General features: G+C 33.1%; 1 protein-coding gene across 1 annotated transcript in view; it reads left to right on the top strand.

Moving 5' to 3' along the window:
- The window catches only part of LOC109062343 (DNA nucleotidylexotransferase-like), a 121,798-nt gene that overhangs the window by 47,082 nt on the left and 61,306 nt on the right, over window positions 1-13,410 (top strand). Inside the window, exons 7-8 of the mRNA XM_042736142.1 lie at window positions 4,671-4,764; window positions 8,932-8,982. Coding sequence (XP_042592076.1) covers window positions 4,671-4,764; window positions 8,932-8,982 — 145 coding nt within the window. The remainder of the gene's footprint in view (window positions 1-4,670; window positions 4,765-8,931; window positions 8,983-13,410) is intronic.

Genomic DNA, 13,410 nt, shown 5'->3' on the forward strand with positions numbered 1-13,410 from the left:
TGGGACATTATAGTTTTGCTATGTGGTTGCTAGGGTGTTGTGGTAGATTGCTGTGGTGTTGCTATGCAGTTGATTCCATTGGTAGATTTTTTTTGTATTGTTGTGGGGTTGTCTTGAATAACCATGTTTTAATGTATGCGAGTGCAAATGACATTTGAAAGCTATTGCATTTGGGGAAGTCGTGGCCTAATGCTTAGAGAGTTTGACTCCTAACCCTAAGGTTGTGGGTTCGAGTCTGGGGCCGGCAATACCACGACTGAGGTGCCCTTGAGCAAGGCACCGAACCCCCAACTCCTCCCCGGGCACCGCAGCATAAATTATACCCACTGCTGCCGGGGTGTGTGTTCACGGTGTGTGTGTGTTCACAGTGTGTGTGTGTTCATGGTGTGTGTGTGCACTTTGGATGGGTTAAATGCAGAGCACGAATTCTGAGTAAGGGTCACCATACTTGGCTGTATGTCACATCACTTTTCACTCATAATGGACAATTTTTAGTAAATGATGTCTAAAATTCACTTCCTAATAGAAAGGGATTTTTTTTTTTTTTAAATGTTTCTGCTGCATAAACATCTCATTCAGGTTTAAATCACAATACAGTGAGTAAAATGACAATGTTTATTTTTTGAATGCAAATGCAAAACACATGCTTACATGCAAAGACATTTAGCCATTAAAATTTCTCCAATATAATGCGAACTTCTGCACTTCAGCGTGCCTCATTGTGTCCTAACAGTCTGAACTGCAGCATTAGCATACCTTTAAAAGCTAATATTGTTTGTTAGCAGTGGGTTTATGTGCGTGTTTTTGTGTTTAGAAGTGACTGCTAATGCAGCTCTGTGATAAGCTGAACTCCCACACACCAGCGTTGAACTTTATCACATTAGCAATGCTTGTTGAGTTCTAAATGAACACTGTCACATCGCTCGCCCACTCAATAAGCTCCTCTAAAATGACCCGCGAGACCTTCTCTTTTCACTCTGTATGGTTTTAGTTTTAGCGTAGAAGACTAAAGCTGCCTTCAAGACGCATCGGGATGAGTATATTTACATGACAATCTCACATGAGCGCCACCATAATGACGGTATTAGTGGATGCTAATTTGGTATTGATCATGAAGTGTGATTGTGAATGTTGATGATACAGTTTAGTTTGATGAAGAATTTTGATAGATCGGAACCAAAACTTCTTATTTAGCTGATTTATGACGGATTACATTTCCTCTTATTCTTTCTGACAGCATGCTAATGATGAAATTGCACTAGTGCAGCATCCGGTGTTTGTTTGTAAGTATTCTCTGGAGTAAGTCACAGTTGTAAGTCACAGTTTTTAATCATCCGAAACGTGAGATTTATATTTCAAAGCAACTAATGCATTTGATGTCAAACATGCAAAACATGCACAAAGTGCACATTTGTATTTGCACTGTGAAAAAATGGTGTCTTTGATTTATAATAACTGCAACTATAATTTGTTTGTTTTAAACATATATTTTTCTCTCTTGTTCTGTTTTGAATATCGTTAAATTTGAGGAATTTGTCGTGTCGTGGAGTTTTTAAAATTCATGTAAATAAATGTAAATAATAAATTAAGTTTAAAGTTTAGCAAGTTTGCAGTTTCTAAATGTAATAATTAATTGTGACTTTTTCCTCTTTTATTTTAGTTTATTGTTAACTAAAACTATTAAAACTCATTTTCGTTAATTAAAAAAAAAAAGAAAAAGAAATTAAAGCCATAAAAAAATAAATATTATATGAAACATGTAAACAAAAATTAGAAATGTTCCCTTGACGAGTAATTGAAATAAATACGTTTAGGTTGAAGTACAAAAATTTATGTTAGTTAAATAGAAAATTAGTTTAGTTTGTGGTAGATAAATGGATGTAGGAAAAAGACTAATAAAAGAACAAAAGCACATAGCAAAATGAGCAAATCCTAACCTACATTTAAAATGAAAACTAAGGGTATAAAAATAAAAGCTAAATGAAAATATGATTAAATACTTTCATATAAAACTAAATAAATTATATTTATATAATATAATAATTCCACAGTATCATATGAATAATACTAAAATAATGACTAATTTTTCAGATACATGGTAAAAAAAGAAAAGACAAAAGAGTAAATATAAAATTATCCGTTAATTTCGGAATAGAAATGTTAAAAATGCATAAAAAAAAGAAATAAAAAAAAAGACAAAAGCACATAACAAAATTACCAAAACTGAAGTGAAATTAAACTAAAAACTACACACACACACACACACACACATATATATATATATAAGTTTAATATAAGTGGAGTGATACTATATAAAGAAAGTATGTTTGAAGAGGGCTTGGTCGAATACATTTTCATTAGGTGGTTAGTCGTCGCAAAAAAAAAATCACGTGAAAAAATGTACACAATTCAGGGGCTGCGCAGAGCAGTAGCCGCATTTCCACTGTCGGGCCAGTGCGAGCCAGGGCTTAAAACGGGCCGGGCGGGGCTAATAGCTTTTCGGGCCAGTAGCACGAAGCCAGAATAAGCGCAGCGTTTCCACAGTCGGGCCAGTCGCTCCGCTGCGCGTGACTAAAACCCGCCCTTTACACGCCCTCTCAGGACACAACGTCATGCAACCCAATCAACAAAGAGAAGTTATCAGAAAACTAATGAGAAATAAGTCACTGGAACTAGCGCGATCACAAAACGAACACGATAACAGCGGCCTTTTGTTTGCATGCTTTGTTAAATATTTAAATTCAAAAGCATCAGTGTTGTTTTACTATAAGTGATACATTGATCATAATGATTCAATTATCAGGACTCAAAAGTTAATTCACACAGAAATAAATGTATTTTCGTTATGTTTTATTTTTTGAATTTTTAAAACGCGGCTGATGACGATGAGCTGCTTATTCAGTCGAGTCGTGTTTCTGTTTATTTGTAGCCACAGTAGCCTATATGCGTAACATTTAGAATGAATGATAATAACTCTATTTTATATAAAAGCTCCCAACAAAAAAAACATTATTATATTTTGATGACATGCTACGCGGAGCTAAACCTCGAGACGAGACTTATGACAGATAAAATATGTTACTAAATAAATACACAATTGTGATAGAGAATAAGAAGCTGACGTCTGATTTATCCAAGTGGTTGCATTTACCATTTATTCATGTATGACATGACATCAAAGCAACGAAGATCAACGAGATCTCGTGCCTCGCGGTATACCAAAGCGCACTTCAGAGCGCATCTTTTCAAAGGCCGGTTCATTGTGAACAAGTCGAGAAGCTCCCTTCTTCCCCAACAATGTGGACAAGCTGTGTTCCTCTCACATAATATAAAAAAAAAAAAAAATCGAATTGAAAGCTTAGGTAAGAATGCTTAATTTCCTTTTTGTAGTGTTGTTTTGCTATCTGTTCGGCTATATAAAAAAAAAAATCAGCGGGTACTTTTAATAACGGGTAGGCTATACAAATAAATAAATACATATTAATTTTATGTTATATTCGTTTTTATATAATGCAGAAGTTGTGTTTTTTCTTCTGTAAGAAAAAAGTTAGTCTTGATGTTCGCAATTTGTTGTTTCAGGTCAAGACACATCCGGTCCGTTCTTAATGGCAGTTTGCGGCTTTGCTCTGATTATTTTGATTTGTATTAGTGTTCTTTAAATTATTTGTTCCACCTTTTGTCTTAAATATGTGCGGTTGTTTAAACAATTAATCAAATACTTAGGCTGTTGATTTGTTTGCCGCCTTTTTTATTATAAGTTTTGGCTGCCATGTGCATTTATTAAATTGTTCGTTTTTGTTAATTTTCCTTTAGAACAATATAAAAATTATATTAATTTTCACTGTATTTTACTGCAAATACCAAACAGCGTTTTTCCTACAGAATCATTTTTATTTTTTGGTTTTTTGTTTTTGGCTTGTTTTGTACTAGGCCTAAGTTACTAATAAGTTTATTTAATGTATTTTAAAGAACGAATTTTAGTTATATTATTCAAAAACTGTTTTTTTTTTTTACATGTAAACTGTTACAGTTTGTATTTTTGATAATAAATTATTAAAATGCACAGGCAGTCTGATTGCTGTTTTATGTTATACTTAGACTATAACGTTTCCGGCCACTGATTTTGTGGTGTCCGTAAGCGCTGTAGACTTTAAAGAAAAACTATTCTGTTTTAAGCGCTTCATTTTCATTTTTGAACGCGTAATATCATGCTTTAGCATTTTCTGTCATATAGAAGTGTTAAACTTCAACTTGGACTATACCTTTCCTTGTTATATACGCAAGTTTTTATATTCAATATCATAATGAAACGATTATTCGACTAATCGCTAAAATGCAGGAGTGTTAGTCGACTAGGAATATCTTTAGTCGGGGGCCAGCCCTAATATATATATATCTATATATATAATATATAATACACACACATATATATATATATAATATAATATAACCAAAAATATGTCAAAAATGGTAGGAAAAAAAAGATTAAGAAATCTAAAATTACGTAACACATACACTTTATTTCTGTTAAAATCATGGTCGTATCATAATCACTATTTCTAAACTCACAAGAAGGAACTTCCCAGGAGGACTTGAAGGCAGCAGCAGGATCAAGCGCTGCTTCTGGCTGATCCAGGGTTCATTTGTTCTCTCTTACATGTCAACTTAAGCGTGCGATGTTTTGGCTTTGCATCTGACGGCTCTCCATCAGAGGAGTGGAACGGAGCCGGCGTGTGGTCCATCGGCGTAGCAGGTTTGAAGAAGGTTTAGTAGTGTCTTCTGAGGCCTGATATCTGAAGTCTGGATCAAAACCCGGTGACATACTGCCTCTGTAATCGCGTACAGCAGTGCGGCTCGGGTTCATTCACGGTTCTTTCATTTTCTGTATTCTGCCTGGAAGATCGAAGCCAGTTTCTGTAACATGAACACACATGTTTACATGAACAGCTCCACTAAGAGTCTCTAGAAGTTTACATCAGCTAAGATGTTCAGCCGTGCATGAAATCCAGCGTACATTGCTCTAAGCATTTGTGTTCATGTACCAGTGTAGAGATGCTTTGGGCTTTAATAACACTCATTTACGAGCATGAAATCACACATCCACACACATACAAAGAAAACAAGTATAGAATAGAAAAAGAATGTAGAAAGCTAGTGTTAGAGTTACAGTAGTTTTATTTTTAAAGTTATTTATTTAGAAATATATTGTTTAGGAATTTTTATTTATTTTTATTTATATGTTTATTTAGAAATTGTATTTTTATTTATTTAGAAATGTATTTATTAATACATTTCTTTGTTTAGAAATTTATTTATTTTTAGGCATCTATTTATTTAATTGTTTATTTACACATTTAGAAAAATATTTAGATATTTATTTAGATTTTTTTTTTTTGTAATTTTTTTATTTTTAGGCATCTATTTATCTTTATTTATAAAAGTATTTTTATTTATTTATTTAATTAGACTTTATTTATAAAAGTCTATCTATCTATCTATCTATCTATCTATCTATCTATCTATCTATCTATCTATCTATCTATCTTCTATCTATCTTTTTATTTATTTATTTATTTATCGAGTGTCTCAATTTGACCATCTGGGATGCTGCCCATGTAGGCAATACATTTTTTTGAAACAGAGAAACATATTTTTATTTAAATATTTTGACATTTGTTTCAAAAGTATTTATTTAGAAATTAGAAATCAAAGCTGCTCACTAGGTTTTGGAAAATAAAAATATATTTTTATTTATTCAGGAAATTATTTATAAAGTTATTTTTTTATTTAGAAATTTTATTTAAAAAAAATGTATTTGTTTGGAGATGTATTTATTTATTTGTTTATTTAGAAGTGTTATGTATTTATACATTTATTCATTAAGTTTATTCATTTAAAATTTATTTGATTTAAAAATGTAATTTATTTATGAACTTAAAAATGTATTCATAAGAAATTTATTTAGAATTATATTTATTGTATTTTTTTAAATAAAATTAATTTATCATAAATTTATATTATATATATATATATATATATATATATATATATAAGTATTTATTAGAGTTTCACAATCTGGTCCATGGATGCTGTCCATGTATATGGCTCACGAGGTATTGGAACAGAGCCGCAGGTGTTTTGTATTATAGAAAAGCAGTTTGTCAAGCCATAAATCTGTGGTTACTCATGAAAAACAAGCGGCTCAGAGTTCACTGCAGTCTTCTCTCAACTCAATATTGGATTTGGCAGTTAATAGCTAATTTCTAAACAACGCCTGTACTAAATAATGAATTAACTAAATAATGAATTCTTAAAAAGTGGACGAATATAGCTGTTCTCTTACTTTGCGGTTTTGTATGAAAAGCAGTGTTTAATAGCAGCCTGACGCTGGGTTAAATGAAGTTCTGTTTATTCAGCACTACATCTGCGAGCAGGAGAAAAGAGAAATGCAAGTTCAGAGTTTTGAGAGCCTCTTATCCGTCGAACTGTGCCTACGCTTGTGTTTTTCACTTCCAGACGCCTGCCTTTCAAACCAGACAAACTCGCATTCACACGCTGTTCTGCTGCTCACACGCATTTGTGTCGGCGCAAGTGTACATTTACAGTGTTAGGGGTGGAACGGTTCAACTTACTCGGTTCGGTTTGTATCACGGTTTCGGTAAGGTTCGGCATGCTATGTTTTGGGAAAACTATACTGTCAAATAAAAATAAATATACAAATAAAATATTTTTTTTTTTAGGTTGGTCTAACATTAGTTTTTAGGTACAGAAATTGAATAAAGTAATGAAATGTAAAAGAGCATTGCCTATTTGACTGTATGAGTTAAAGATTAATCTTCATTTAAGTTACAAAAGCTATTCAATCAAGAGCAGTGAGTGATTTCTTTGTTGTTGCTGTTTTATTAATATTAAGAAAGCGCTGTCACTTTAAGAGAATGCACTGATACAATACGTTCAGCCGGCTATGTCTGCTATAGGATACTTACCAAGACGGGCATTTTGAAAATTTTTGTGTGAATTTGTCCATTTAAACACAATACTTCAGAGAGAGCTTAATATTTGTGCACGTTCTGAGGCGCGGGAATAAGTGACTGCTCATATTCCAGCATATACTGCATTAGCATTGAACAAGAGAGAATGGTTTGTCCATGTTTTTTCTCTTTCCATCACTGTTGTTGTAATGTATTGGGACCATCTGATCCATTCAAATATGTCAGATATAATATACATCATCATGGCTGCCTAGACCAAGGCTATAGCCTATTTACTATATTATTCTGAGTCAAAAGACCAATTTTCAAAAGACTCACACGTGTTTTGTACAGTATGTTGGTTGCATTCAGCTCAAAATTGCTGTTAAATAGATGTTTTTTTTTTTTTTTATTTATTATTATTTTTTTTTAAATTCGGTGTCAAGCTCTGTCAAATGATTCCAGTATAAGCTGTACACAAGTGAACACAATGAAACCACAAGATTAAAAATATAATTAGGTCTAGACTTGTTTTCACCCATCAGGAATCGATTTGATGGTGAATGATTGAGATAATAGACTAAAAAAATGAAAGAGATTGTATGTGTGCATTTATTTATTTATAATGTAGATTTTTATTTGGTTAGAAAAATATTCACTTATTTAGAAATGTATTTATTTATTTAGAAAAGTATTTTCTTTAGCATTTTATTGATTCCAAAATGTATTTACTAAGAAAGAAACTTAAAAAATAAAACATGTATTTATTTATTTATATGCTCTGTTTATCTGTTTATTTAGAGTATTTTTATTTTTACTTGCTATATAATTGTCAGGATTGTGGACCTGTTTTGTTGCGTTTTGCCCCTGTTTCTGTTCCTGTGTTCCCTTATTTGGTCATGTTCCTGTCCCCGTTTAGTTTAATTAGTCATTCAGTGCACCTGTGTTTGTTAATTATCCCTAGCATTTAAGTTCTTGTCTGTGCATTTCTCCTCTGTCAGGTCTATTCGTTGTGTACGTGTGTTTGTGTGGATTTCCCCCGTGTTCTTTGGATTAAAGACTGTTTACGTTTCCGCGTGCTTCCATAACAGCGTATTGTGACAATAATGTAGTTAAGTTGTTTAGAAATGTATTTTCAATGCATTTTTCAATTTATTCATATGGTTATTTAAAAAAAGGTGCAAATTAAAAAAAACATGTATTTATGTATTCATTTAGAAACATTTATTTAGAACTTTATGTATTAATTTATTTATTAAAAAAAAGTATTTAGAAATTTACTTAGAGATGTATTTTTTTCACAATAAGACCAGGAGCATGTGTTATAGAGTCAGTTTTGTTTTTAATTATATATTACAGGTGAAATGTTGAGCTGTGGGCCATGTTGTCATGATTTATGGGTTGTTATTTTCAATAATTCAATCATTCATTTCTGATGGACAACACATTGGTGTGATATGTTTGTATTTTACTTCATTTTTGCTTTTCATAAATTTGACTTAACACCCATTGGATGTATTTTAAACACAGAAATGTTGTGAAAGAACCTCCTCACGAGGTATTTTTACATAAATATCTGTGAGTATTTTATTCATAGAACTTTTGTGTGGGGTGTGTTATTCCTTTTAGTTTTTTGTTATTTTTTTCATAATCTCTACAGAGCAGTGAAACTCATAAACGTCTGACAGCTCCGGCTGAAGAGAGTTTAATGACGCAGGCCAAATGCCTTATTTGAGTAATAGGAAAAGGCAAAGGCATTAAACGAGCCGTTTGTCCCGTACTGTTACTCACACGCTTATGTGTCTTCTCATACGATCCGCTGACACTGTCTGTGTCTGATTCAGTTTAATGCAGATGAGCGTGCATTCAGTGTATAATGTGTGTGTGTGTAATGTGTGTGTTTTTGTGGGGGGGGGAGTTGTTGGGGGATGTTGTGTTCTTCATAATAAAAACTGATGAGGGAGGGGAGGAGGATATTATTCTGGCGGTGATCGAGCGATTCAAAAGCCAGGTACAGAAACGGCTTTTCCAGCAGAAGGTTTTATCTGAAGATTGTCTGGCCTAATATTAAAATTAGATTAGATCAGAATTAACTTATTGTCATCATGCAGAGTGCTCGTACAGAGCTAATGAAATGCAGTTAGCATCTAATCAGAAGTGCAAGAATATAGTGTTTTCTAAACAGATAAGTGAAGCTATAACTTACAGTATGTACAGTGGAGTTGCTATTAACAAAATTAAGCAGAGTATGTATACATGATATAAAAAGGAGTGCAATGTAGGGCTATACTGTATGGACAGTATGAACAGCAGCAACGTAAAAACTGGTGATAAATACAGTTGGTTGTGTCTACAATAGTATTGTTAAACAATGTATAGTCTATGCAAAATATCAGTAGTGCAATCATATTTTTATAGAGTAACAACGTTGGCCAGTGTACAGTGTGATAGCTTGGACAATATACGGTCTGTGAAAAATATGAATAGTGCAAATACATGTTTGTAACGTACTGTGACCAATGCAGTAAGAGAGCAGGTGCCGGTTAGATTGGTGGTGTGGAGTTCTGAAGGGTCACAGCCTCGGGAAAGAAACTCTTCCTGAGATTACTAGTGTGAGAGTGTAACGCCTGCTGATTGAAGGAGGGTAAAAAATCCATGATTAGGGTGTGAGGCATCCCAGGCAGGCCCAGGCAGCGCTTGTGATAAATGTTCTCAGTTGTAGTTAACTGGGTGCCAGTTGAGCAGCTTTCACCACCCGCTGGAGTGCTTTGCGGTCGGATGCGGAGCAATTGCTGTACCACACTGAGATGCAGTTTGTGAGTATGCTCTCAATGGTAAGGCGGATGTCCACAAGGATGAACTTTCTTAAGGCTCTGTATGAAGTAAAGGAGCTGCTGTGCCTTTTTGACCAGGGTGGAGGTGTTTAAGGACCAGGTGAGGTCATCAGAGATGTGGATGCCAAGGAACTCGGCATTGATGTAGATGGGGGTGTGGCCTGAAGTACACAATGATCTCTGTTTTCTGGGTGTTTGGTTCCAGTGTGTTGGTGGCACACCACACAGCCAGGTGCTGCACCTCATCCCTGTAGGCTGACTCGTCATCATCTTTGATCAGATCTACCACCGTGGTGTCATCTGCGAATTTGATTATGGTGTTGGAGCCATAAACAGGAACGCAGTCATGGGTGGATAAGGAGTACAGAAGAGGGCTCAGCACGCAGCCCTGTGGCACGCCGGTGTTAGGATTGATGATGGAGGAGGAGAGGTTATCTAACTTAACAGACCGGGGTCTGCTAGTCAGAAAATCCAGAGTCCAGTTGAAGAGGGATGTGCTGATTCCAAGCCGGCTGAGCTCGGAGGGGATTACAGTGTTAAATGCAGAACTGAAATGAATGAACACATTCTCACATGTGTATTTTGACTGTCCAGGTGGGTGAGGGCAGAGTGAAGTCCCGTAGAGATGACGTCCTCTGTTGACCTATTGCGGAGATAGACAAACTGGTATGGGTCTAGCAGAGAGACAGGGTTTTAGATGGGATACAGCCAACCTCTCAAAGCACTTGGCAATGATGGGGGTGAGTGCGACAGGACGGAAGTCATTAAGGGCCGAGGCAGTGGAGTGCTTCGGTACTGGCACGATGATGGAGGTTTTGAAACTAGTTGGGACAGTTGCCTGAGTCAGGGACAGATTGAAAATGTCTGTGAAGACCTTAGCCAGCTGCTCTGCATATGCTTTAAGCACACAACCAGGTATTCCATCAGGGCCAGCTGCCTTCCGTGCATTCACCTTACGCAGAGTGGAGTAAACATCCAGGGTTTCTGATTGGGGAAATTTTTTATATTTTTGTGTGTGGTTACTCTGCCCACACACCTGTTGTTGTGCTCCAGGACAGAGTTGGTGTAAGTGTCAATGTCTATCTGAGAGTTTGTGGTGGGCTGGGCAGCAAACTCTCTCCAGTCTGTGTGTTGGAATTGATGCTGAAGAGTGGAGTAATGTGCGTTTGAAGACCGGGTTATACTTGGGGAGCAGAAACAAAGAGAGGTGGTCAGACTGACCCAGGTTGGAGAGGGATGTGACTTTGTAGGCATCAGTCATATTAGTATACATGGTCCAGTGTTTTATGTCCTGTTGTTTTAGTTTCTCAGTGCATGAAATGAATGACCTTGTGTTTCGCTTCAGAAAATGACTTTTTAGGAATGATTAATTTTTTTCAAGTTATGCTTGGGAAACCTTGAAGGTGAATCTTTTACAAAGATTTACAATGAAAGTGTATATATATATATATATATATATATATATATATATATATATATATGTATACTTTCATTGCAAGTCTTTTTAGTTGTTTATAGTATTTAGTAGTTTTAGTAGTTATTTTCTTGTAATTCTCTTGTCATTTAATTTGCAATGACAAGTGACAACCTTGATGGTGAATGTTTGTTTTATAGACCTAAAAACAAATTTTTAATTTTTTATTTGTTTGTTTTATTATATATTTGTATATTTATAATATTTATTTATTTATTTATTTATTTTATAGGTGTGTTAGTAACTTTTTTAATTTAAATTTTAAAGTTATTTTATTTTAATAGTTTAAGAATTTAATAGTATTTAATTATTGGTCTTCTATAGTTTGCTTGGAAAACCTTGATGGTGAATGTTTCACAAATAAAAAATAAATATATATAAAAATAAATATTTTTTTTCTGTGTTTGTTTTATTATATATTAAATATATTGTATATATAATATTTATTTATTTTATGTACTATATATCTATTTACATATACTATGTATTAGTAACTTTATTTGAATTAAATATTTTGTATTTAGTTGTTTTTATTTTTATAGTTTATTGTATTTATAGTGTGTGTGTGTGTGTGTGTGTGTGTGTTATGTTTATATATTATATATATATATATATATATATATATATGAGTGAGTTATATATATATATATATATATATGAGTATATAATATATATATATACACACACACACACACACATATGTGTACACACACACGTGCTAGAACGACATGTGGGTGAGTTATTAATTACAGAATTTTCATTTTTGGGTGACATAACCCCTTTAATATATTTACTGACATATCGCTCAAGACTTACTAAAATACAAATTATAATTAAACTTTATTTGGACTACTACCTGTGCACAATGCACATTTCTTAATATTAAGCTTAAAATGTGTTTTAATGTCACTATTGATGAGGATTGTACTATCTTTAAATAATAAAGGTCTTTAAACGCAAGATACAGTATATAAAGTGTACCTGAAGTGTACTTGCAGTAATTCCATTTTAGCACAATCAAATACACTTCAGCACTACTTCCACACAATTAAAGTGCATTAAGCACAAAATTAGTTGTTCCAATTTAGCTACCTTTAAGTATACCAGTTTAGTATACTAGAAGTACAATTGCTGGGTGTAAAACAATTTGTGTTACACTTATTTCATTATATTTTAAATACATTTTAGTATTTTTAAATACATTTTTGTATGTATTATTTTTCAGATGATATTGGATGTATGATTTTTAGGGTTGTCTTAGGATGTTTGGCTTTTGAGTATTTGAATGTATTGAATATTTTTGTGTTTTTTATAGTCTTTTTATATAGATTTTGTTGTCATCTTAATTATTTTTGTATAGATATAGTTTTAGAATTTTTATTAGACAGTAATTACACAGCATTACAGCTGAATCAGAGTGCTGGGTGTTTAATCACGTACAGTACATCACTTTATTTTAATATTAAAAAATGAATCGGGCAGATGATGATTCTGACAGAAATCTCTACTGTTGCTATAGTAACAAACACAACATTCACGTGCATCTGATGAATCAGACGCTCTTATTTCAGTGTGGTTTTTTATTTTGTGGATATTTCAGCAACAGTTTGCTTTGTACATTCAGTTTAACAACATAAAGTGGGTTAAGTGTTGTTTTTTTTTTTTTTGTTATTCAACTGAACTGTGCAAATATGTTTTAAACACTTTTGTAAGTCTCTTTTCTTTCCGTTTTACATGTTTTCTTTGAATTGTTTGACTAAGAGTATATAGGAAAATCTAACTTGATTGTGTTTCTTGCAAGCTAAATTTCACATACTGGCTCTAAACTTCTCTATTTTATTTAAAATGTTTTAGATGAGTATAACTAGCCAAAGCTCTGTTTATCCTAATCTAATAAAAACCACATCTCTATATTCATATGAGTCCTCTTAAAGTTGTGGATTTATTACTTTTTTCTTTCTTTTTTGTATTAACCTGGCAAAATATAACAGTGGTTTTACTGATATATATAATTTTTTTTTATTTTTTTTTTGTATTAAAGTGGTTTTATTTATATATATAACGTTGTTATTACATATAATATATATATAACGTTGTTATTACACTTATATAACCATGATTTTTTTTTTTT

The sequence above is a fragment of the Cyprinus carpio genome, chromosome B13 (genome assembly GCF_018340385.1).
Source record: "Cyprinus carpio isolate SPL01 chromosome B13, ASM1834038v1, whole genome shotgun sequence".
Classification (NCBI taxonomy): domain Eukaryota; kingdom Metazoa; phylum Chordata; class Actinopteri; order Cypriniformes; family Cyprinidae; genus Cyprinus; species Cyprinus carpio.